General features: G+C 40.3%; 3 protein-coding genes and 1 pseudogene across 4 annotated transcripts in view; 3 read left to right on the top strand and 1 right to left on the bottom strand.

The window, feature by feature from the left end:
• The window catches only part of SSBP1 (single stranded DNA binding protein 1), a 12,325-nt gene extending 11,943 nt beyond the window's left edge, over window positions 1-382 (top strand). For both annotated transcript variants that reach the window (XM_032275622.1, XM_032275623.1), the window contains exon 7: window positions 203-382. In XM_032275622.1, the coding sequence (XP_032131513.1) occupies window positions 203-246 (44 nt within the window). In that variant the 3' untranslated portion in view covers window positions 247-382. The remainder of the gene's footprint in view (window positions 1-202) is intronic.
• A 10,478-nt stretch (window positions 383-10,860) lies between these two features.
• LOC116549906 lies at window positions 10,861-11,725 on the bottom strand (annotated as a pseudogene).
• A 76-nt stretch (window positions 11,726-11,801) lies between these two features.
• On the top strand, window positions 11,802-16,023 carry TAS2R3 (taste 2 receptor member 3). The gene has a single exon (XM_032275620.1). The coding sequence runs from the start codon at window positions 12,661-12,663 to the stop codon at window positions 13,609-13,611; it is 951 nt and encodes a 316-aa protein (XP_032131511.1). The 5' UTR covers window positions 11,802-12,660; the 3' UTR covers window positions 13,612-16,023.
• A 118-nt stretch (window positions 16,024-16,141) lies between these two features.
• TAS2R4 (taste 2 receptor member 4) lies at window positions 16,142-20,423 on the top strand. Its single transcript, XM_032275621.1, has one exon. The coding sequence runs from the start codon at window positions 17,770-17,772 to the stop codon at window positions 18,667-18,669; it is 900 nt and encodes a 299-aa protein (XP_032131512.1). The 5' UTR covers window positions 16,142-17,769; the 3' UTR covers window positions 18,670-20,423.
• The last annotated feature ends 5,629 nt before the right edge of the window (window positions 20,424-26,052 follow it).

The following is a 26,052-nucleotide window of genomic DNA, read 5'->3' as shown; positions in this document are numbered from 1 at the left end:
CACACACACACACACACACACACACACACACACACACACACACACACCTCTCATGAACTTACCAAGTTACTTAATATTTTGAAAATTTGTCTAAAATCCTTTTAATGAACAGCATTCAAGCATGTATGTATTAAAGGAAAATTACTGAATGAGAGGGGAAAAGAGTTCTGAAAGTAATATTTACACTTTGGCTTTTTTACAGATAATATTATATTTCTGAGTGACCAGACAAAAGAGAAGGAGTAGAATGGATGACTCTTCTTTGGCCATCACTTGGTACAGTCTCATTTCCAAATCATGTATAATCCTTATAGTTCCCAAGGACAAGAATTAAAATACTCTTTTACATAAAATGAGTGATTATTATTATTTTTTTTTCTGACTGCCGTTCTGTCTCCTCTTTTTGTGATATAATCTTGATAGCTACTATCTGTTATGGCACTTACTAGTTGTTTATTCTTTTAGGGGTGGTTTCTATGTACAGGTATACAAAACAGTAAACTTTCATGCCCATTTGTGTTATGGCAAAGGGATAAATATCCTTTGGGAAGGTCTCCTGGTTTTTGTGTATGCTTCTTTTATAATATTGATTTGTCCACTCTGAATTTCTTGAGCATCACTGTATGTGAGACATTTATCCCATGGTTGTAAATATTGATATTCTTACCATTTTGCTCTGTAGACATGAAGGCAAGGACTGAATCTTCTGTTTGTCTGCATTTTAAACAGTGCTTTACATAGGATAGTCACTCGGTAAGTATTGGTAGATGAATCATCCCAATGGGATTTGAAGCTTCAGCTCAAATTGAAGGGGATTGCTGAGCAGTGGTTATTGTCTCACCTAAACATCTTTAAGACTAACCTACCTTCTTGATATCTTTCATATTTGGACAGTTTCACTGGTAGCATTTATGAAGGACCTGAAATATAATTAGAGATGAAATTGTTCATCTCCAGGTGATGTCACAGGAGTTGTGGTTCTATTCTCTATCTTTCCATGCCCCTCTTATCTGTCCTTTTAGAGCCTTATTCAGAACTAGAAGAGAATCCTCTTAACAATCTCTGACAGTGCTTCCCTTAGAGTTTTAGGTCTTATATTTTTCTTTTCTTTTTCCACATTCTCTCTTGATGCATGTACATAGATCTTTATGTATATCATGTAATCTTAGTTTTTATTATGTGGCTCAGGAAATTTTAGAATACTAATAATTTACCAATGAAGATTAAATAAACTCAGTTTTTCTGTCAGTGCATCTTTCGCTTTTTAAAGTTTGCATCAGCCCTCCCCAGGTCTGCCCGCCGGTTTGCTGCTGTGTCCCAGAGGTTGGCTGCTACTGCGCAGGCTGTTCTGTTCAAATGGTAGAAGTCTCTCATACTGTCGAGGCCACTGTGTCTCCAGTTTGGCCTCTGGCTCAGCCTATATATTTGCTCCCCAGCCTACATGTTCTGTCCTCTCTGCCTGAGACTACGTGTACAGTGCTAACAGCAGCTTAGGTCATATTGGACTTCATCAGGTTCAGAATTCACAAGCATATATACCTGTGACGTTTTTGTTTTAAGGTATTTTCTGCACATTTGAGTAACTTTTTTATACTTACAGTGCATTTTGGTTAAGGAAAGATGAAATTCTTTAGCTTTATTCTTTCCTTGCCCAGAACAGTAGAAAATTCATTGCTGTTTTTCCCTGCCAGCCATCTTTTTTTTTTTTTTTTTTTTTCCTGCAGCTGGGACAGTTAATCAGCATACTAATTCTGCTCTCTAAGTTCACACATCAAAACTGCATGGTGGTATAGTCTTTATTCCTTTATGCCACATTTCTTAAGCAAAATTGTGTAGTGGATATAATTTATCTTTCGAGGAACTCTTTCTTCCATCAGCACAGCAGCTTTTATATGCCTTAAATATTGTGAGAAATTATGCAGATTAATAGTCTGTTTAAGCAGGGTGATAAATCTCTGCTTTGGGAAAATGACATGGTGAACAGAAGAGCTAAATTACCAACCCAGAGCAGTTTCTGAGTCCGGAATGCAGGGACAGAAGAGGATGCTGTTCTGGATGACTGTGAGCCAAGGGGCTCTGCTTTAAACTCTCCCCTGGAGATTGCCTCTTCTCTCCATGCCTCTGAAAGGCAGTGGTGCTTTATCAGTCTTAGATATATGGGTGTGCAGTCTTTAGCATGCGTATGATTCTAGCAGACTCGTTCTTGTCTCAAGTCGGTTAGGCTTGCTAGGTAAACTTTGCCCACCGCCCGGGAAGCCCCGTCTGCTGAGAACCTCTCCTGCTCCCTATCTGGTCTAGGCAGAGCAGTGGCATGAGATATGATAGCAGTAAAAGACCAGGGATCTTCTAACCCAAGTTTTGGGTCTTGAATTTCCCTTTTTGATGTTGTGATAGTGTTAGGTAATAAACCTGCAGAAAACGCACTGTGACTTCGATTTGGAGGTTTCATGTTAAATGGTAAGATGAATGTCATATATAGAAGAGTGGGAGAAAAATATCAAACTACATCCGAGGTATCCCATTTTTGAAAAAGAAGTTGTAATTAATATAAGATATGCTTAAAGTCTGAAAGGAGAAACATCAGAATTTATTATCTCTAGAGAGGGTGATTATGTGTGACTTTTCCTTGTTACGGTTTTTTATGTTCTCCCTCCCCCCCTCTTTTTTTTCTTTTTAGCATTGAACATATAGTACTTTTGTAATGAGAAAAAATAAAACTTTTGTTTTGGGAAAAAAATCTTTCCACTATTTCTGAGGCAGACTTACTTTACTCATTCACTTTAGTGAGTACTACTTCACTAGATATGGACAAGAAAATCTTTTATTATTTTCCCCCACCATCGGCATTTTAGCATCTCATGCTTGTATCATTCATTCATCTGTTAATATGTGTACACAACCCAAAATGATTTACTTTAAACTCCAACCTATGTGAGATCCACTTTTTGCTGCCTTTGTAGTTCTCAATGATTCATTTCTTAAAAAGCACTGGACATTTAATTCAAAGACATCTAAAAACACCAGATATGTTTCTGTGGCAGTTTTGGCAATGGAGTATACATTTCTTTGGGAATTACTTGTCATTGCAATGTGGATTACAGCCTAACTTTTGCAGCTAACTTAGGAGAAATTAGTGCCGTTTTCTCTTTGTTCCCAAACGAGATGATGCAATTCTTGAAGGCAGGGTTTTCTTTTACTCAGACTACCCTTTGCCCCCGTCTAACTCTACCTAGAACAGTGACATGGAGATTTATAAATGCTTGTCTTTCAGTTAGGCGGGACTTGAAAATGAGGGCAGGATCATTTTACTATTTTTCTATCAGAGTTTGCATAATATTCTGTGAAGGTTGGTGGGAGTAACAGAAAGAAAATCATCTGGAAAATGAGAGACAATTCCATGGTTAATGAATTACAGGGAAATCTGTTAAGATGTAACAATAATCATATTAATGACTGACATTTCTCTTCCGGTTACTATGTACTGAGCACTAAGCTAAGTACTTTTTATCATTGTGTCATTTAGTCGTTATCCTAAGAAGAAGGCACAATAACCCCATTTTACAGGTGAGAAAACCCCAAACTGAGAGAGATTAAATAACTTGTCAAGTCATGTGTCTTCTAAAATGCACACCTGGAGTTCAAACTCAGGTATGTGAAGTTTGCATTTTGCCTTCTGCCCACTGCCTGCTTCCACTTGCATTCATTCTCCACTGGTCCTCCATATCCACAAATTCCCACAGGCAACTGAGACTGGGTAATTTATTTTAGTTTATTATATTTTTGAGGTGGAGTTTTGCTCTTGTTTCCCAGGCTGGAGTACAATGGCACTATCTCAGCTCACCGTAACCTCTGCCTCCTGAGTTCAAGTGATTCTCCTGCCTCAGCCTCCTGAGTAGCTGGGATTGCAGGCATGCGCCACCATGCCCTGGCTAATTTTGTATTTTTAGTACAGACAGGGTTTCTCCATGTTAGTCAGGCTGGTCTCGAACTCCTGACCTCGTGATCCGCCCGCCTCAGCCTCCCAAAGTGCTGGGATTACAGGTGTGAGCCACCACACCTAGCTGAGACTGGCGTGACTGGCTGAATTGCTTCCATATTTTCAAGGCATTGTTATAGCAGTGCCCCACTCCCAGTACCAATTCTCAGTCTTAGTCCATTTTCACACTGCTGTAAAGATACTACTTGAGACTGGGTAATTTATAAACAAAAGAGGTTTAATTGACTCACAGTTCCACATGGCTCGGAGGCCTCAGGAAACTTACGATCATGATGGAAGGCATAGAGGAAGCAAGGCACGTCTTACATGGCAGCAGGAGAGAGCAAGCAGGGGAAACTACCACTTTAAAAACCATCAGATCTTGTGAGAACTCCCTAACTATCCCAAGAATAGCATGGGGGAAACCACTTCCATGATCTAATCACCTCCCAAAAGGTTGGTCCCTCCCTTGATATGTGGGGATTACAATTTGAGATGAGATTTAGGTGGGGACACAGATCCAAACCATATCACTAACCTTTTTTTTTTTCCTTCAAATGTTGACACATTTATGGTATAATATTAATCACATTTATTAATATTACCACTGAAATCAAAACATGTTAGAAATTTGTCAAGTTCTTTATGGAGAATGTAGATTTTCTAAACTTTTATGTTCAGGGGTACATGTGCAGGTTTGTTATATAGGTAAACTCCTGTTATGGGGGTTTGTTGTACAGATTATTTTGTCATGCAGGTGTTAAGCCTAGTACTCAATAGTTATTTTTCCTGATCCTGACACTCACACCCTCCACCCTCTAGTAGGCCCCAGTGTCTGTTTTTTCCCTCTGTGTGTCCATGTGTTCTCATTATTTACATCACACTTACACATGAGAACATTAAGTATTTGGCTTTCTGTTCCTGCATTAGTTTGCTAAGGATAGTGGTCTCCACCTCCATCCATGTTCCTGCAAAGACATGATCTTGTTCTTTTTCATGACTGCATAGTATTCTATGGTATATATGTACTATATTTTCTCCAACCAGTCTACCATTGATGGGCATTTAGGTTGATTCCATATCTTTGCTGTTGTGAGTAGCGCTGCAGTGAACATCCCACAGCCAGCCTTTCTAGAGTGACCCATTTCAAGAGTGACCCAACATTTCAAGAGTGACCCATGCAGCGTGCATCTAAATCACACTGGGAGTTTAATAGGTTTTGGTTGGAGGGAGAGTTATGAGTGAAGAATACCTCTACTTTTTATTCTCTCTGATTTTCAGTTTAATGATCTTATAAGAAATGAGTTTCTCTACCATGTTTTCTTAACATATTCCTTTTTATCATGCACTTTCTCTTTACTGGTTAGAATAAGTTCAGAGTGTCTGTTCCTCTCATTGTTACTTATTGACAGTTAAAATCGTCAAGAAGGTTAAGAATTGGTCAGGCCCACTTTTGGAGAATGAGACTTTTGGCAGGCATTGACAGCACTGAAGTCTCCCTTCAATATTATAACTTGCCTCTGTGCCAGTCCCACAGTCTCTACTAGGATAGTGTGTAGCTTTTTAGGTTGTCAATATCATGCAACCACAATAATTAAATTATTTATTTATTTCTGAGTTGGAGTCTCGCTTTGTTGCCCAGGCTAGAGTGCAGTGGTGGGATCACAGCTCACTGCAACCTCTGCCTCCCAGGTTCAAGCTATTCTTCTGTCTCAGCCTCTAAAGTAGCTGAGATTACAGGGGTATGCCATATCACCCAGCTAATTTTTGTATTTTTGGTAGACATTGGGTTTCACCATGTTGGCCAGGCTGGTCTTGAACTCCTGACCTCAGGTGATCCATTTATCTCAGTCTCCCAAAGTGCTGGGATTACAGGCGTGATGAAATTCTTTTTTGTCTCTTTTATTCTTCATCATTTTCTCTCTGCCATGTGAGGGTCTTGTTTTGCCATATATGTGCACACCTTGACATTTAGTTTCTCTGCCTTACCTGTCATTTGAAAAAAATGGTGGTCTATAATAATAGTTCAGAATTAAGGCTGTGCAGTCAGCCTGGATTTGAATTCCTGCTTCTCCGCTCACTAGCTGAGTGATCTCTTGTGAGTTACTTAACTTTATCTGCCTCAGATCTTTGTTTTTTTGTTTTCCTGTAAGTGAAACAAGGATAATAATAGTACCTCTTCTATAGGCATGCTGTGAAAAGCACATAAATAACACAGTGCATATAACCTGTGTAATGCATAATAATTGAAACAAGTGCTCAATACTTCTTGACTATTACTATTATTCTAGCTTTTAATTTAAACAAGGCATATCATTCTTTTTTCTTTGAGATGGAGTCTTCCTCTGTCATCAGTCTGTAGTGGTGCAGTGGCACGATCTTGGCTCACTGCAACCTCTACCTCCTGGGTTCAAGCGATTCTCCTGCCTCAGCTTCTAGAGTAGCTGGCACTACAGGCGTGTGCCACCATGCCCAACTGATTTTTATATTTTTAGTAGAGACAAGATTTCACTATGTTGGCCAGGATGGTCTCAATCTCCTGATCTCATGATCTGCCAGCCTCGGCCTCCCAAAGCGCAGGGATTACAGGCGTGAGCCACAGCACCCGACCATATCATTCTTTTAAGTCACTATGTCCATCTTGCCAAGTCTCATGTGATATTTACAAGAGCATATTAACCTTAATTTATTATACTTGACTCTTTGTTATTAACTTTAATGGATCGCTAAACAGCTTATTCCATGTTAGTGATTTTTTAAATGCTTTTAATCTTCCATGGCTGTTTACGATATCTGTGTATCTTTTTAAACTCTGAAGTCAGTTGGGCATCTTCTATATGTCATGCACCCACATAGGACCTGGATGTAGGGATGAACATAACAGGACTGGTGCACTGAAGGAATTCACAATTAAGCTTATGGGGTTTAGGGTGGATAAACAGAAGTCTTTGTAGCTAAGTGTGGTAGGGTGTGAGGGGTAGCATAGAAGAGAATAGATAGGTTAGCTTTCAGCAGAGGAGATGACATGAATGAAGATACAGAAACAAAAATTTATGCATCAAAGGTGAGGCATGGAAAGTGGGTTGGGGCTAAATAGTAAAGGGCCTTGAAAGCTTTCAGAGAACTTCGGCAATGGGGAGCAATAGAAGGTTTGAAATCAGGGCCGTTTCTTTCTTTTTTTAAAAAATATATTTTATTGCGTTTTAGGTTTTGGGGTACATGTGAAGAACATGCAAGATTGTTGCATAAGGTACATACATGGCAATGTGGTTTGCTGCCTTCCTCCCCATCACCTGTACCTGGCATTTCTCCCCATGTTATCCCTCCCCAACTCCCCGCCCCCCACTGTCCTTCCCCTAGTTCCCCCTAACGGACCCCAGTGTGTGATGCTCCCCTCCGTGTCCATGTGTTCTTATTGTTCAACACCCACCTGTGAGTGAGAACATGCGGTGTTTGATTTTTTGTTCTTGTGTCAGTTTGCTGAGAATGATGGTTTCCAGGTTCATCCATGTCCCTACAAAAGACATGAACTCATTGTTTTTTATGGCTGTATAGTATTCCATGGTGTATATGTGCCACATTTTCCCTGTCCAATCTATCATCAGTGGGCATTTGGGTTGGTTCCAAGTCTTTGCTATTGTAAACAGTGCTGCAGTGAACATTCGTGTGCATGTGTCCTTATAATAGAACGATTTATAATCCTTCAGATATATACCCAGTAATGGGAATTTCTGTTTCTCAGTCCTTGAGGAATTGCCACACTCTTCCGCAATGGTTGAACTAATTTACACTCCCACCAACAGTGTAAAAGTGTTCCTATTTCTCCACATCCTCTCCAGCATCTGTTGTCTCCAGGTTTTTTAATGATCGTCATTCTAACTGGCGTGAGATGGTATCTCAATATAGTTTTGATTTGCATTTCTCTAATGACCAGTGATGATGAGCATTTTTTCATATGTTTGTTGGCCTTATACATATCTTATTTTGTAAAGTATCTGTTCATATCATTTGCCTACTTTTGAATGGCCTTGTTTGTTTTTTTCTTGTAAATCTGTTTTAGTTCTTTGTAGATTCTGGATATTAGCCCTTTGTCAGATGGGTAGATTGCAAAATTTTTTTCCCATTCTGTTGGTTGCCAGCTCACTCTAATGATTGTTTCTTTTGCTGTGCAGAAGCTGTGGAGTTTGCTTAGGTCCCATTTGTTTATTTTGGCTTTTGTTGCCAATGCTTTTGGTGTTTTACTCATGAAGTCCTTGCCTATGCCTATGTTCTGAATGGTTTTGCCTAGGTTTTCTTCTAGGGGAAAACAGGGACATTTCTTATTGGAATTGTGCTTTAGAAGGAGAACAGCAAAGACAGAGTGAAGGGCTAGAAGGAGAAAGCCTAGAAGCAGTTAAGAAGCTCTGTAATAAGCCTAGAAAGGTTAGTAAGTGGGGATGAGAGGTGACTTGAGGGGCGTTTGGGATTCAAATATTGATTTGACAGATATTAATTGTGTACCAATTTGGTGCCAGATCCTGTGCTAGGCTGTGTGTTAGAGATGCTGAGGAGAATCACGTATAGCTTCTGCCCAAGATCTAGTGGGGACACAACCACTATTGCCAAGAGGAATTGCCTTTCAGAGGTTGTTCTGAGGTTCCTGCATGGAGACGTGTGGATGGTAGCACTTCATTTCTGAGTTTATGGAACATGGATATGGGAGGAGAGTTGAGAGGGGGAAAGATAATGAGCTTAGTTTTGAATATGGTTTATCTGTAGACTTTCTGATACTTGGCAGGGTATTGATTATATTAGTCTGGAGCTCAGAAGAGAAGATGACACAAGGGTGATTATTCTTTTTCTTCTGCCAAACACATTATAAATGGGTTTATGAGATAACTTATTTTCTTTATTTTTAATTTTTAAATTTATCCTTTATTTATAACATATGTATGTATGATGGAGTCTCACTCTGTTGCCCAGGCTGGAGTGCAGTAGTGCGATCATAGCTCATTGCAGCCTCAAACTCATGGTTGGAAGTAATCCTCTCATCTTGGCCTCCTGTGTCCATGAGATGATAAGCATGAACCACCATGCCTGGCTGTGAGACAACTTTAAAATGTTCTAGCTTTCTGTTGTAGATTCCAGCTTTCTGTTTTAGAAAACCATATTGTAGAAAAGATTTCCAGTTGCCCACCTGTTCTAAGATGTACCTGGGACTTGCTTTAATCATGTGTGGTAAGATGATAGACACAGAGACAACAGCTTTGAAAGAAGAGTCTTTTATTTCACAGTTCCCAATAGGAGGTGATATGCTGTGCCCTGCGGGGCTGCTCAGGGAAACACTGGAGTTGGTCAGGAGGAAGAAGGAAGGGGAAAGCACGAGACAGAGGCTTCGTTGTATTGTTCATAGGGAAGCACTGAGTAAGGCACTGGTGAGCAAGTTTAGGATTGGGTAGTTTGAATAACTTCGGCAGGCTCCAGGCTCTCAAGATGGTCCCTAGATAACCTAGTTATCAGGTGCCTGGCCCTGAAGTGATTGAAGGCAAGTCATAGTTTCCTGGACTCCTTTTCTACCTCCTAAGCAAAGCAGGTAGATGGGGAGGGGCAGTATGGATTCAGGATCGGCTGATTTGCTTGTCAAAGGTGTTTTCTCAGGCAAGTTGTTTGTTAACTCTAGGAATTAGCTACCCTTGGGAGGGCAAGCCCTCTCTGGGTCTGCAAGGCCTGAAAGTGTCAGAGCATAAAATACAGAAAATAAACATGATCAGTGCACTACCCAGTATCCACTGTCCTTTCCATATTTATAGAACTCATATGTGACAGGGTACACAACTCATGTACTGCATTCCTGTTCTTTTCAGCTAGGGGTTGCCAAGGGGCTATAGGCAGAAGTCATTTGACAATGCCCTCAGGGAAGTTTTTCTATGAGCTAACTCTTGGGAGGCATGTCCTGTGTGCTTCCTCAGACTCTCATCTCACAACTTTTTCTTTTTTGTCTGAAATGTGGAAATTTTATGGCTGGATCTCCAGTTGCCATGTTGGACCATGAGGTAATCTTCAGAATGGAAGATAGAAGAAGCTGGGATCTGTGATCACCACGGAACCACCATACCAGCCTGGACAGTTTGCCTCTGCACTGCTTTGGGAGACACAAATATACCTCTACTCTAAGCCACTTATTTGTGTTTTGTACTTAAACCTAATTCTTCCTTTTTCACACATTGTTGACTTTATCTCCGTCTACATGATCAACTCTTTACTCTTACCTTTCCTCTTAAATGACCTTCTACGGCAATTAGAAGTAAAATCTTATCTTTACTCCCACAGTCTTTCAGGTTTTAAACTGATATCTCATTAAATTTAGGGAGGGAGTGGGACATAAAAAATACACAGACCTTAGCAATTAGTTTTAAAAAAAGTGAACATAAGCATGGTTTAACATAAAATAAGTACTGTTTAACTCTGCATATAGTCCTGAATGAAGATCCTTAATAGCTCCGTGTTAAATAGAGGAGCGCTTAGGTTAAGAACAGAAGTGTTGTTCTTTTTGTTTTTTTGTTATTTAAAAAAGACATTTATTCAGCATCATGATCAGACTATTACATTTAGCAATCAACAGCACGGGTGCAAAAAAAAAAAAAAAAAGAAAAAAAAATCTACATTAAAACCCTTTGTTGGAATGCTTTACACTTTCCACAGAACAGAAACTAAAATAACCTGTTATACAATCAGTCACAAATACAGTCCTCGAGTTTTTTGCCCATACACATGAGTATTGTCTAAATCATGTCTTTGTAGCAGCTAGGCCCTGCCACCACTGTGCTTGGCTGAGTTCACAAATCTGTTGTAACCTGTAGCTTCCCTGTCACTTCTCTGGCTCTCTTTTGCTAAGTTTTGTTTCCTAATTAAAATCTTCTGCCACTGCCATAGCTACTGCTGCTACTGGAGCCGCCATAGCCACCTTGGTTTCGTGGTTTGGCAAAGTATTGGCCACCACCACCATAGGGGCCAGAGCTTCTGCCTCCAAAGTTTCCTCCCTTCATGGGTCCAAAATTAGAAGACTGATTGTTGTAATTGCCAAAATCATTGTAGCTTCCACCTCCTCCAAAATTGCCTCCATCATTACCAAATCCATTATAGCCATCCCCACTGCCACCATATCCACCACCATGATGGCTGCCACTGAAGCCATCATGACCACTGAAGTTTCCTCCATGACCAAAGTTGTCATTCCCACCGAAACCACCTCCACGACCACCACCAAAGTTTCCAGAACCACTTTGACCTCTGGCTGGATGAAGCACTTGCCATCTCTTGCTCTGACAGGGCTTTCCTAACTCCATAGCTGTGGCCATTCACAGTATGGTATTTCTGAATGACAGTCTTATCCACGGAGTCATGGTCGTCAAAGATTACAAAGGCAAAGCCCCTTTTCTTGCCACTGCCTCGGTCAGTCATGATTTCAATCACTTCAATTTTTCCATACTGTTCAAAATAATGTCTTAGGTGATGTTCTTCAGTGTCTTCTTCAATGCCACCAATGAATATTTTTTTCACAGTTAAGTGGGCACCTGGTCTTTGAGAATCGTCTCTTGAGACAGGTCTCTTTGGTTCCACAACTCTTTCATCCACTTTGTGTGGCTTTGCATTCATGGCTGCAACCACCTCCTCCACAGCTGCATACCTGACAAACCCAAAGCCCCTGGAGCGCTTGGCGTTTGGATCTCTCATTACCACACAGTCAGTGAGCATTCCCGTTGCTCAAAATGGCTCCTCAGGCTCTCATCAATTGTTTCAAAGCTCAGCCCTCCAATGAAGAGCTTCCTCAGCGGTTCCGGCTCTTTAGGAGACTGACTTAGACATGATCGCAGGGAGAAGACAGACTTCAATGATGCTTCTTCGGTGGCGTCCACTGGCAGAAAGGAGCAAACTGACAAATGTATCTCAGAAGTGTGGTTCTTACGCTTCTCTTGGCAGTATTATAGCAGACTAGAAATACAGAGTGGGAGACTTTCCACTGTAAGTCCAAGACCAGGGTGTAATCTTGGCCACTTTCTGGTGAGGCTTCTCTTCCTGGCTTGTAGCTTACTGCCATCTCTCTGGATGTAAGCCAGGCTCCAAGGAGCATGCCTTTCAATTCTAATCCAGGATCAATGGCATTGAACTTTCAAAATTTTATGCACTTAAACCCCACCCCAGGTGGATAGTGGCTCCTAGTGGAATTCCTTTTCTGTATCTCCGAGTTCTCCTTCCTGAGGAGTGAGACTTTTGACTTTTCTAATTCTGAGCCTCCTCCATTTGGTACTGCTCATCTTTCTGTTTTGGGTGGCTCAGAGCCCTACACTCTTTGAAATTGAGTCCAAGTCCTCCATCATCTTTGTGACCTAGATCTCTTCCTTCTCTACGTGACACTGGATACTACTCATTTGCATTTTAACAAAGAGCTGCTAAGTTTAGGATCATAGATGGAATGTGACAATTCATATATCATCTGTGAAGAGGACTGACTAACCTGAAAGAGCCAGAGAACCAGAGAGGATTCCCTAAATTGTGCTCTACAACAGACTAAATTGGGCAGAGGTAAGAGACAGGTACAGTGAAGCAACAGGTAGGGGGCAGATTTATGAGAAAAATATCAAATCAGTGAGGAGAAGCTATATATCAATAGAAAGAACAAAGGTCAGGACTGCCTAATTGCTGACATGATGAGACTCAGTGAGGGGGTGTTCCTGTTTCTATGTGGGATTCAATTTACACTGGGAATTCTGGTGAATGGTTTCATTGGGTTGGTCAATGGTAGGAGCTGGTTCAAGACCAAGAAAATGTCTTTGTCTGACTTCATCATCACCAACCTGGCACTCTCGAGGATCATTCTGCTATGGATTCTCTTGACTGATGGTTTTTTAATGGTATTCTTTCCCAATGCACATGATTCAGGGATACCAATGCAAATCATTGATGTCTTCTGGACATTTATGAACCATCTGAACATTTGGCTTGCCACCTGTCTTGGCGTCTTCTACTGCCTGAAAATCGCCAGTTTCTCTCACCCCACATTCCTCTGGCTCAAGTGGAGAGTTTCTAGGGTGATTGTATGGATGCTGTTGGGTGCACTGCTCTTATCCTGTGGTAGTACCGTATCTCTGACCAATGAGTTTAAGTTCTATTCTGTCCTTAGGGGAATTGAGGGCACCAGGAATATGACTGAACATTTCAGAAAGAAGATGAGTGAGTATTATCTGATCCATGTTCTTGGGACTTTGTGGAACCTGCCTCCCTTAATTATGTCCTTGGCCACCTACTCTCTGCTTGTCTTCTCCCTGGGGAAGCACAGACGGCAGATGCTGCAAAATGGTATGAGCTCCAGAGATCCAAGCACGGAAGCCCACAAGAGGGCCATGAGAATCATTCTCTCCTTCTTTTTTCTCATCTTATTTTACTTTCTTGCCTTTTTAGTTGCATCGTCTAGTCGTTTCCTACCAAAACCCAAGGTGGCTGTGATGATTGGCGAAATAATTACAATGTTTTGTCCTGCTGTCCATTCATGTATTCTCATCCTGGGGAACAACAAGCTGAAGCAGACATTTGTAGAGATGCTCCGGTGTGAGTCTGGTCATCTGAAGCCCAGATCCAAGGGACTCATTTTCTCTTAGAGTAACAAAAGGCATGGAGTGGAGCCCATGAGCCTTGTGGCCTGGCTCAAGACTACAGGACTCTTCCAGACCCTCCTATGGTACCAGTTCCATAACATCACTAGGAGAGAAACACTGACTGCTTTGCCTCTGGTCCCTGGAGACCTGTTTCAAGGCAAAAGCCACGCTTCTCACAGCCTCTCTCTGTATGGTAGTTGTGGAGTGGGGAGGGTACAGGAGTATAGTAGTGTTTTGGAAATAACAATGTTATGAGAGCACTCTCACTGTAAACACATGGTGCTGTATTTTAAAAATCATCAGCTCAACGTAGAGACTCTGATTACTAGTTTCAACTTAAATTAGATACTAACAGTGATACACATAAAATTACATAACAGTCTTGAAGGAAAGAGCAAAAGTTTTGCAGTCCTGTAGATGTGGGTTTGAATTCTGATTCTGGTCAAGATTTTTGGCCTCAGGTGAGTTACTTCAATTATCTGCCTGATCCCCTGTTCTGATCTCTACTGGCTATTTTAGCACAGTGTGTTGTGTAAAGTACTCAGTAAGTGAAGGCCATTATTGTAGCTAATATTGGATTGTGCAGCAATGGCAATTTCTAAATGATTCCAGTTTCTAAAAACTCATTGTATGATGATGAAAACAGTGGAAAGAAGATCAAAACCTTTGGATTCTAGATTCCAATTCAATCTTGCATTTCATGATCATTCTGCTAAAGTACATTTTCAAGTAATTTTTTTTGGGCAAAAGATTGGGCAAAAGACCAACTAGTTTTATTTTTAATTTTTTGTTTTTGACCAAGATACCTACCTGGTTTTAAAATTACAGTTTTATCAAATGTAATAGAAGCATATTTTATAAGTTTAATCAATTTTATTTAGGCATTGATTTACTTCCTGTTAACAATTTTGACATGTCAATGAAAAGATACTGCTTAATATCCTTAAGACTTCTCAAATATGTAAACATATTCATTTAGGATACATGGCATTATTCAGAAATGTGGATTTCTAGCACTAATCGGGCTCTCAGAAGTGGAGTGTTTGTGGCTAAGAATGTGGACCCTGAAACCACACAACTTGTGTTTAAATCTGGCTTTGGCCCTTTTGAACTGGGTGACCTTGGGGAAACTACTTAACCAGTCTCTAACTTTCTGCACTTGTGAAATAGAAATAGTAATTGTGTCTGTGTGTGAGTGTGTGTGTTGGGATAAGGTTGTTGGAAGGAATGGGTGAATTAACACATGAAAAGTGTTTAGAGTGCTACATGGAGTAAATATACAATAAAACTGCTATCGTTGTTGCTGTTGTTATTTGGTGAAAAGGAGCCTATTTTGACATAATAAAAGGAGCATTACATTACGTGATTGGACATACGTAACCAGAAGTTAATTTTAGGGTTGTTCGGATTTACATCTTCATTTCTAAAATGACAGGAATAAAACACCCTTTGGTCTGCACAGTGTGCATTAGCCCATCGGCAAACACCTCCCCAGCCAGCAGGTGGGGGCTCAGGAGAAAAATCCTATTACTGCTAGATAAAATAAAGAACTGACTTGTTCACAATACATTTGAGCTTGCAGAGTAGTAAATTTTGTTGGCCCCACTATAAATTGTCATTGTGACTTGGTGGAGCTGGGCCAATGGTCTAGGCAACATTTCCAGGTTAACTCTGAAATACATAATTTCAGTTCTTGAGTGGAGTTTCCTGGCCATGTTCTGTCTAGCCTCAGTTTCCATTTGTGGCCAGACAGGGTGTTCATAGCCAGAGAAGAAAGATTTCTGAATTGTCCTTGGCTTTTCAGGCTTCTCCCCTTATTGCCTAGCTAGCAGATCCCCTTGAGAAACGGATGAGTTCTGGCAAGTGTCTGGATGTTGCTGTGATATTCTAGGAATGAATACATTTATCGCTTAATTTTGATTCTGGCTAACCTTGATTCCAGTTCATTCCTTCCTCTCACAAACATTTATTTAATACTTATTGTGCACCAAGCATTGTGTGAGACACTGTACGAGATGCTTGTTCCTTGAACGCTGTTCCTGTTCTCAAAAACATTACATTTAGTGGGTAATAAAGACACAGACACAAGTGTTTAATTTGTGATCACTGGAACAGATGCTTCAGGTACAACAAAGGGATCATCCTATCTTGAGGGTCCTGATGATGCAGGTGATCCTTCTCTCTAGATCCTTTTTGTGGCAGCCATGAAAATGTGTGCTCAGATCTCTGCTGTGGAGGCACAACTGGCTGACGGTGCTAGCTTTGGAGATCCACTACCATGAGGCAACATTTCCTGCCAGGGGGCCACATTTCCTCCCAGCCAGTGGTGGAGCACTGTGGAGCACTAAGGCAGGTCTATTTTGCTGATATACATGGGAATCCTCCACCAGGCAATTTTGGCCTTATCAGGTTGATTAAAAAAAAAAAAAAAGAGAGAGAGAAAGTTTACTTGTAGGTCAAATTCTCTTTCAGAGGGAGAAAGGGTTCTGTTAATACTTTTTCTATATCGACCCTTGCGGAAATAACTTCTAACTGAATGAGTTCATTCATTGATTGTGCTAGCTAACCTTATCACATCTTAATTATAGCACTTCCTCCTGCAAAGAACCCAACAGTTTGGTATATTACATTCTGGATAGAGACTGTTACTATCAATTCTGGGATTCCTGGTCTTTTGGCCACACTTATTTCTTGTGGCTTACTCTATATTATTTATTCTATTCAAATGTGATGTTAGTAATATTTCAACATCATTACTTTAATGCAACCATCTATTTTATGGATAATTAATTAGAACTCTGTGCTATAATTTTCCTTTTAGTCATAGTCTCATTCTGGTTGCCTGTGTAACTGATGTGGGCATGCCTCTTATCAGATAAGTTTTGAATAAAAAGCTTCTGTAAGCACCTGGGCACCAGGTCAGAAAATTTCTCCAGGCTTGCCTTCCTGTCATCTGTCTTAAAGGGCCTCATGAATTTATTCCCCTTTTCTGGACCTGATTATCATTTTATCTTAGCTCCTTTTTCTTGCCTATTTCTATTTGGACTTGGCAGTAGGACTTTGTCCTGTACCTTGATGCTGGTTTGGTAACATATGTAGCTGCATCCAGGATTATATCTTGGTTTCATTCAACTGCTAGAGTAGGTAAGAGATGCTATATTCTTGCATTCACCTATGACCCTCCATAATATCCTTTGCCAGGGATATTGTGCCATATCCCATCTGAGCAAGTACAGAGAAATCCAGCAATGAGATGCCTAGCTATTTGGCTCATAAAGTTACAATTAATGTATTACGGTGTATCTCATTCCAGGGTACCTGGACTGACAGTTAAGTGCCTAAGAGAAAACAGCCACATGTGATCTAAATATAAACCCAGATTTATAAAGGAAACACCCACAAGGGCTGACTTAATTTTTTCTAAGAAAAACTAGAACACAGCAAATGATTATGGCACAAATCTATGTATGTAGATAGAGAATGCAAAACAAAGGAACCATCATGAAAGGATGGGATTAATTGAGAAAGGTTTCCTCAGGGAGGTATTGGGTCTTTGATCTTGATCTATTAGATCACTGTAAATCACTATAGGTGCCAAAGTGAAAGAGCGGCATTGGCATGGCCAGAATTACAGTTGGAGAAACTGGTTGTGGCAGCAACAGATTAGACAGGGGAGAGAAATTAGGATCTCGTCATCCATGATTATGTGGCTAGGAGGTGGGTGGGTAGGAGTGAGGAATGAGGATTTCCACCATATTCTGGTGTATTTAGGAAGAAACACTTTACTGTGAAGCAGTGACAGAAACACGGTTGGACTAGAGCTCTCCGATTTGGATTCTTAGTTTTTGGAGCCTGCTGTGACTCCTCCCTCTCGCCCTTCTGCTCTTGGAGTGACTCCTGGGATCACCTAGGCTTGTTGTAATTAGACATTTCTAAGGAGAATAGGATACAAATGAAGAAATAGTAATGCAATCCTCGGAAGATTTGCATCTCAGTAAAAGCAGCTGGCCCTTAGATCATGGATGGCTCATTTGCCACGCTGGGGAAAAATTAAAAAGGAGATGTCTTTCCTGGCTGGATATTGGCATCTGCTTGTACATTTCGGTATTTCTCCTGCCTCCACTATCAGCACCATAACTGCTGACTCCTCAATGAGTAAAGATGCAGGAGTTACTTTATTTATCTGCCACTGTTGCCTCACTTATTTTAAATTTTGTAGGAATCATTATGAGTCTGTTTATTACAGTGGTCAGTTGCAAAACTTGGGTCAAAAGCCACAGAATCTCCTCTTCTGATAGGATCCTGTTCAGCTTGGGCATCACCAGGTTTCTTCTGCTGGGACTACTTCTGCTGAACACCATCTACGTCATGTCTTCAAATACTGGAAGGTCAGTCTACCTGTCCGCCTTTTTTCTGTTGTGTTGGATGTTTTTGGACTCAACCAGTGTCTGGTTTGTGACCTTGCTCAACAGCTTGTACTGTGTGAAGATTACTAACTTCCAACACTCAGTGTTTCTCCTGCTGAAGCGGAATATCTCCCCAAAGACTCCCAGGCTGCTGCTGGCCTCTGTGCTGATTTCTGCTTTCACCACTTTCCTGTACATCATACTTAGCCTGACATCACCTGTTCCTGAACTTGTGACTAAGAGAAATGACACATCATTTAATGTCAATGATGGCATCTTGTCTTTAGCGGCCTCTTTCTTCTTGAGCTCATTTCTCCAGTTCATCATTAATGTGACTTCGGCTTCCTTGCTAATATACTCCTTGAGGAGGCATATACAGAAGATGCAGAGAAATGCCACTGGTTTCTGGAATCCCCAGATGGAAGCTCATGTAGGTGCTATGAAGCTGATGATCTATTTCCTCATCCTCTACATTCCGTATTCAGTTGCTACACTGCTCCATTATCTCCCCTTTTATGTAGGGATGGGTATGGGGGCCAAATTCATTTGTGTGATTTTTGCCACCCTTTACTCTCCAGGACATTCTGTTCTCATTATTATCACACATCCTAAACTGAAAACAACAGCTAAGAAGATTCTTTGTTTCAAAAAATAGTGGAATTTTAGTAAACAATGCCTAGATTCACCTGATGGTTAAGGGGCAAGATTTTCTGTTGGCAGTTTTCCCAGTAGTCTGAGGAATTCAGTTTTGTGATTGCTGATCTGATATCCTAGGCTTTTCAGTGCCTATATTTCAGTTCATTCTGTAATATTTTTTTTGATATGTAGGTATTTTAAAATAAGGCACATTCTCTAATAAACTTTTTTTAGGCATTATTTATCATGCATTTTGCATGGCCATTGCATCCGCAGATAATGGAAATCACCACAATGTTTCACTGTCTATTAACGCATAATGGGAAATTCTTCTGAATTAGAGAATACATTGGGGTTCACATGAGTTAATGTTTGTGGTTTAGTTGAGGAGCCCTGAGTAAGGGCTCAGCAGTGGATAGGTGGCCAGTGGGAGCCACTAGACTGACTGAAAGCAAAGGAAGGGGGTGCAGTGCAAAGAGAAAAGAAAAAAAGGAAGGTTTCAGAGAGAAAAGAAGGAAAGAGAAAGGTGAAAAGAAATAGGTGTACACTGTGGGACAAGACAGAAAAAGTGTCCCCACACTTGCTGGATAACAGTAACTGAGCTATTCCTACCAAGAAACTCTAAGTTTGTAGACTTGTTCTGGGAAAGAGGATAGTGCCAGAGTTGGTAAGTAGAGGGAAGTGATTAGTATTGAAGAAACTGAGTCCAGAATAGTTCCAAAGATCTTAAAATCCAGGGTAGGCAGCCTAAGGTCAAAGGCAAGTACCAAATAGTTAAATTAACACCATATGAGTGGAAATTTACAAAATATTGTACCTCACCATAGGATATGGAATTCAGTGGAAAGCCAAAGAAGCACTGGACAGGTAGTGGGAGTGCTTGACTTGGGTGAATTTATTTCATCTGCGTCTACATTTGTGCACAGCACAGTTCTTCTCCAGAATGTTGTTTCTCGAGTTAGGACAATAAGACTATGGTTCCAGAAGAAAGAGGGTCTGAAGATGGGGTGTTGACAGGTTTTGGAATGTGAATTGGGGAATCATGATTTGTATTTAGGATTTTTTTGTGTTCATAAAATGCTTATGTAATATTTATACATGTCTAAATAAATCTTAAAGTTTTGTAAATTACCAGACTTTTCTTATTCTGGCCACCAGAATTTTGGCTGCAATATTCAGTAAAAACTACCAAAGCCAGTATTTTGTGCTATGACACCAAGAGGTATTCATCCTGTTAAATCACAAGAGTAATAGATAAAAGGATTACTGAGAGTGATTAAAAGCACACTGTGTCTTAAGAACTCTAAATGGGTGGCAGAAACCCTCATTGGTCCCTCAGTATCTGCTCTGTCTCCTCTCTTCCATAGTAGTCAAATTGTTAGCTATTCAGAATTTTGGCAGCAAATTACATTATTGCAGAAAAGATGTATATAGTTTCTAGGTGGTGCTTCAGAACAGTCCTGCTTTCCCTTCTTTTCTCTTTTCTTCTTTACCCCCTTTATGAGCTGGAATCTGATGTCAGGATTATCTATCTTGGACAGTGCAGATGAGGTGAATGCTTGGGATAGTGGAGTAATTCTCCATCCTAGAGCTGGCTCCATGGTTCTAGACACTGTGGACTTGTCAGTCTGGACTGCTCCAGCCTGAACTCCAGGACTGTTTATGAGAAATCAGTGTCTCCATTCTTTCAGGTGCTGGGTTTTTGGTCTCTGTTACCTTAGTCAAATAACCTATGTTATACTCTAAATATATACTGTATATATAAAGAATATATAATAATTATTATATATTATATGTATAAATATAATATATATTTTGTGGTGAAATAGTTTGTATTTACCATCTTGTAGTCGAAGAACATTTTTTTTTTTTTTTTGAGACGGAGTCTTGCTCTCTCTCCCAGGCTAGAGTGCAGTGGCATGATCTTGGCTCACTGCAACCTCTGCCTCCCAGGTTCAAGTGATTCTCCTGCCTCAGCCTCCTGAGTAGCTGGGACTACAGGTGCCTGCCACTGTGCCTGGCTAATTTTTTTATTTTTAGTAGAGACAGGGTTTCACCATGTTGGTCAGGCCGGTCTCAAACTCCTGACCTTGTGATCCACCCACCTCAGGCTCCCAAATTCTAGGATTAGAGGTGTGAGCCACAGCATCTGGCCCAAAGAACATTGTTATATGACCTACTAAGTGAAATTGAAATAAAATCTGTACATGTGGTATAGTATCATTTTTTGGTAAAAATGAATATATATGAAGAAAAGTCTAAAAGGAAATGCATCAAAATGTAAACAATAATTATTTCAGGTGGTAGGAATTGAATAATTTTTTGTATATTTCAAGTTTTCTGTGATGAACATATTTATATAATCAATAAACATTTTAAAATATATAAAGTATATATAGTCTACCTATCTATCTATCTATCTGTCTATCTATCTGTCTGTCTGTCTGTCTGTCTGTCTATCTACCTACCTACCTACCTATCTTATACCTAAAAGACAGAGAAGGAGTCCTGAGGTCCAAATCCAGTTTGTCCTCACTAAGAAAGGTAAGTGAATTGTCTTCTTGCTTTGTCTGGATTCCTTTTTTTGTATTGGCAAAGTTCTGCCAATTTGTTTCCTGGTTTGTCCTACACTGTCTTCAGCTTTCCCCGCTCTGGATTGGATGTGTTGTCTTTGTGTTAGGACTATTTTTGCTGTTTGAAGAAAGTTTTCAGTCTTTGCTTAGGCATTTGCCCAAAGTCCCCTTTGGGCACAGTTTTTAAGACTACTGTGTGTTTAGAGTTTTCCTGGTTCTAATATGCACTGCTAAATACCCACCACTAACTATTAGCCAGGGACTTAAAAAATTTGGTTTTTGGTTTGATTTTTTCAAGACACAGTAACTTACAGGCTCTCTAATAAAAATGACATCCTGCCTACCCCTCCCTTTCCTGCAGTAGGTAGAGAATAGAGGGAGACTAAAAACTCTTTGTTGGCCGGGCGTGGGGGCTCACGCCTGTAATCCAGGCACTTTGGAGGCCAAGGCGGGCGGATCACCTTAGGTTGGGAGTTCAAGACCAGCCTGACCAACATGGTGAAACCCCATCTTTAAAAAAACAAAACAAAACAAAAAAAACCTCTTTGTTAAGAAGCCACTTTCTGAAGTGAAGGGCAGGTGTCACAACAGTGTAGAACCTCATGAAACACTCATTGTGGTAACTATAACTCACGGTCATTGCCATTTAACTTTTAACTGCTACACGCCCAATACTGTATGAGCTACATTTCCACATGTGACTTTTTTTAAGCTGGTCCTAACCTCTTTAGTATGGTAGTTATTGTCTCCATTATGTAGTTGAGAAAATTAAGGCATAAATAAGCCATATGAATGGTTCATAATAGCAGAACTAGGAAGGAATAGATCCAGAGCTTCAAGTATAGTCTCTGAAAGTATGAAATTATTGTGGGTGCTTGGTTTCCTTAGCTGAAATGAATGTCATGGTGTCACATAGACTCTGGACTTTTAGGCCTTGAGATTTATATGAGATGTGTTTTTAAATGAAAAAGTAGTAACATTAAAGAAGAAAAAATTATTAGATTTCTTTTGAATGTTGCTACTAGGGAAGGAATAGGCCAAAAGAAATATGATGAGAAGGTAGATACAATTTCTGTAAGAACTAAATGAAATTCTTAAAAATTTCAAAGATTTTTAAGGTTTCCTTATATCACTTAAATTTCACTTAAACAAGGTCTGGCTTTGGGTTTCCCTGATCATTGTTACTGGCATTCTGTTGATAAACCATTTTCAATTGTTAAAAAAAGAGAAAAGATAATTAGAAAGGAGTCTTTTAAAGCATGAACAGAATGTAACTTTTAAGGTAGCTTCAAAAGCCACAGTCTTTGGGTGAAATTGAAGCTTGCTGAAGGCATTTAAAATAAAATTTTCAATAATATAATTTTTTTTTTTACAAGTTAAAGCTGGATCATTTAGTTCACTGGTTCTCAGAGAGGGCTGGGAGAGTGAGAAGTACGTCAGAGTCCACTGGGAATTTTTATTTTTCAAATTTTATTTACTCTGCCTTCATTCCTTCTGGGTGTGGGAGTGGAAGGGGGAAGTGGAATTTGACAAAACTTCCTAGGGAATTGGATATTGTGGTCTAAGGAAAGGCACAGATACACATTTATTTCCCCCTCTAAGAGAAGAGCACAAGGCCAATTTTACTCCACGAGGAAAAAAGTGTGAAAAGAAATTCCATGTTGGTATAAGAATTTGCCTGGCATAGAAATTAACAGGAGAGTGATATGGCTTAATGGGGGTGGGAAAGGAGGAGAGGAAAGGGAAGACTTGAGGATAAGGGCAACAGCAGGAGGAGGGGTGCAGTCTGTACACATGCCTGGCGGAGGTGTGAGGTCAACATCACTTCACTACGGTGTAATTGTTATCTGGATTATGTCTATGTGGATATATGGGTCTGGGAAATGGGGTGACTGTAACTGTACCTTGGGTCAGCAGGAAGGAGCCAGGAACCCTGGGAAAATGACCGGGTGTCTGTACAGCTAGTTTGCAAATGAGATATCTAAATATAGGTACATACTTGATTGATCTGATAACATTTCTGACCTATTTTAAATATGGAAAAATTATTTCTTTCAATTTTGCTGCTTTCACAGATGGGACAATGGCTGTGGTTATAATGATCTGAAATCCAGGTGTCTCAAGAGAAGAAATAGCTAGACATTGATATTACTCAGAAAAGATCTCTCCTAACTCCCACCTACCCCTTTACATCTTTGGCTTCTCTGTGTCTTAAAGGCCTGGGTTAATTAGTTTCTCATCTTTATTCATGCTTTCCAGAGATCCTGGAATTGTGTAGAACTGCACAGCTGTGTCTAGAATTAGTAGCTCAGTTCATCTTGGATTTGCATACTGTGAATAACAGACTTCAGGTGCTCTCTGACTTTATTGAAATTAGTACTTAGGGAGAGAAATCGCCAAGGAAGGGAAGAAAAATAACACTAATTAGACTATTTGGGGAGCATCAGGCTACGTAATTTGTTTTATCATCACAATAGCCCTGTGAGGTAAACATTATCATCATCATCATTTTTACAGAGGGGGAAATGAAGCTCAGAAGAGTTAATTGACTTCTTTAAGGACCTAGCTGCTAACTGGTTGAGTTGGGAGCACCCCCAAATCTGTTTGACTTCAAAACACATTGCCGTTCTCTGGATGGCCACAAGTGCCCCATTGATTAATACATCTAACAGAAAGCTGGTCGTGAGGCCTGTGTCCCACTGAGGGCCGGTACTAGCATGAACCTGAGAACTCTCTGCTTTGGATGGGCAGACACCCAGAAAGCCCTGTCTGTATTCTGTGCTGCTTGACCCTTTCCTTAGCATGATTTTGCAGTGTTATGGGAACACCTCAGTGTTCTCTGGATACGCACAATTCTCATTACTAAATGCTAAAAATCTAATTCTCGATGCTAAAAAATGTAATTATGAGATCTGAGTTTTATTTAAATTTCTAAAATAGTGTTTTCATTTCATTTTATTTTATAATATAGAAAAGTTGCAGAGTGAGTACAGAGAGTTCAAATATCATCCTCACCCAGTTTCTGCTAATATTTATATCTTACCATAACCATGGTACAGTTGGACTTAGCATCTCTACTCTGTGTTGCTTTCTCAGCTCTTTTTAAAATTACCTTGACAGTTTTAAAGATTACTATTCAGGCATTTTGTAGACTGTCCCTCAATTTGGGTTTGTCTGATGTTTTTCTCAGTTAGACTGATGTAAAGTGCCCTAGTCATCACGTTAGGAGTTATGTGATATCAACATGACTGGTCACTGGTGACATTAACCTTATCACTTGGTGAAGGTGGTGGTGTCTGCCAGGAACATTGCAAAGTTACTATTTTTTCCCCCATTTCCATACTTGGTTCTTTGGGAGCAAGGCATTAAGTCCAGTCCAAACTCAGAGGGAGGGAAATTAAGCTGCACCTCCTGGAGAGTTCTCCACATTTTGCCTGCTGTAGTTAAAAATTCTCAGCCCTCCAAATTTCATATTCATAAAAGCACACAACTAACTCCCCCTCCCTTCACCTGCAGTCCTCTCACTAGCCCGCTTTTACTCTATTCACTTCCCTTTCCTGAGCAACGCTGCTGATGCGGGTCATCTTCTTCCTCGGGGCTGTGATCTTTGCTGCACACAGCACCTTCCATGGTGTAGTTTGTGCTTCCTCCTCTCTCCCAGCGCCTAAATTGCAGCTCCAAAGAGGCCGCAATGACTGGTGAGCAAGACTCCTCTTCCTCATACGGTTGTGAGGAAGGAAGCGGGCAAGACTATGAATTTGTGTACATTCATAAATTGTGTTCCTGGTACACGTGCTTATGAAAAACATGCTTGATCTGTTCAGTTTCAGCTCATTAAGGGAATTTGTTTGCTTAGGGCAACAGCTTTTATAGAGGAGTTGTCTTGACGCCATCTAGTGGCAAAATAGGCACAATTCTGAGACGCGTTTAAAAAAGTCCCTAGTACAGGAAGAAGGTTTGCAGGTGAGATGTAGAAGAGGGGATAGAAGGTGGAACTGTACTGGGTCTGGTACAGCAGGAGGGGGCAGTTTTTTTTTTTTTGGTGAAAGTGCCAAGTTTTCAAAACCAATGCTTGTTCTTTGTTTCATTCTTTTTAATATTCTTATTATAGACTGCTCTGTTGATGCTGAGTGTGAAGCCATCACTTGCCCCTAGGAGGGTCCCTTCTGATGCTAGCATCCCCCTTGATCTTTCATCAGCTTTCTTTTCTTGGTTCAGGTACTGCCGAAGTATCTGAGGGCTCAGAGCAGTGGGGAATAGGAGCGTGAATAGAAGGGACTTTGGTAGAAAGAGGTATGGTAGTATCATGGCAGACACATTTTGGTCATATCAAAAGTAAAACCCAATACTGTTGCTCTGTTAGAATGAATGGCACTGAGGCTACTATTCTCCACATACACCCCTGCAATGCAGCTCTTGGCGTGGATGCCAATAGGCTGGACAGTTCTGTGTGGAAATTTAAGTAGCAGCCATGGGTCACAGATTTCTCTCCTGCCTGACCTCTCCTAGAATTTATTTTTCAGCAGTTGATGTTTTTCCTGTCTTCTTGTTTTTGCTTGTTTGCTCACCCTATCCTTTCCTTTGTTTTCATTGTCATTGCAGTAAGCCTTTGCACAAATATAAATATAGCTCTCGTGTTTATATATTCAAATTACAAACATATTAAAACCATCAATTACTTGCCTCCCCACCAGAAGGTAAGCTCCATGAGAGCAGCAACTTTGTTTCTTTCCACTGTATCCCAAGACCTTGGAACAGAGGCCTGGCACATAGTAGTCATTCATAAATATTTGCTAAATAATTGATAAATTTCATGCTTTCCCTTTTTA

Source organism: Sapajus apella, unplaced genomic scaffold (genome assembly GCF_009761245.1).
Source record: "Sapajus apella isolate SASKATOON/1434 unplaced genomic scaffold, GSC_monkey_1.0 scaffold7, whole genome shotgun sequence".
Taxonomy (NCBI): domain Eukaryota; kingdom Metazoa; phylum Chordata; class Mammalia; order Primates; family Cebidae; genus Sapajus; species Sapajus apella.
This window is presented reverse-complemented; position numbering and strand designations above follow the sequence as displayed.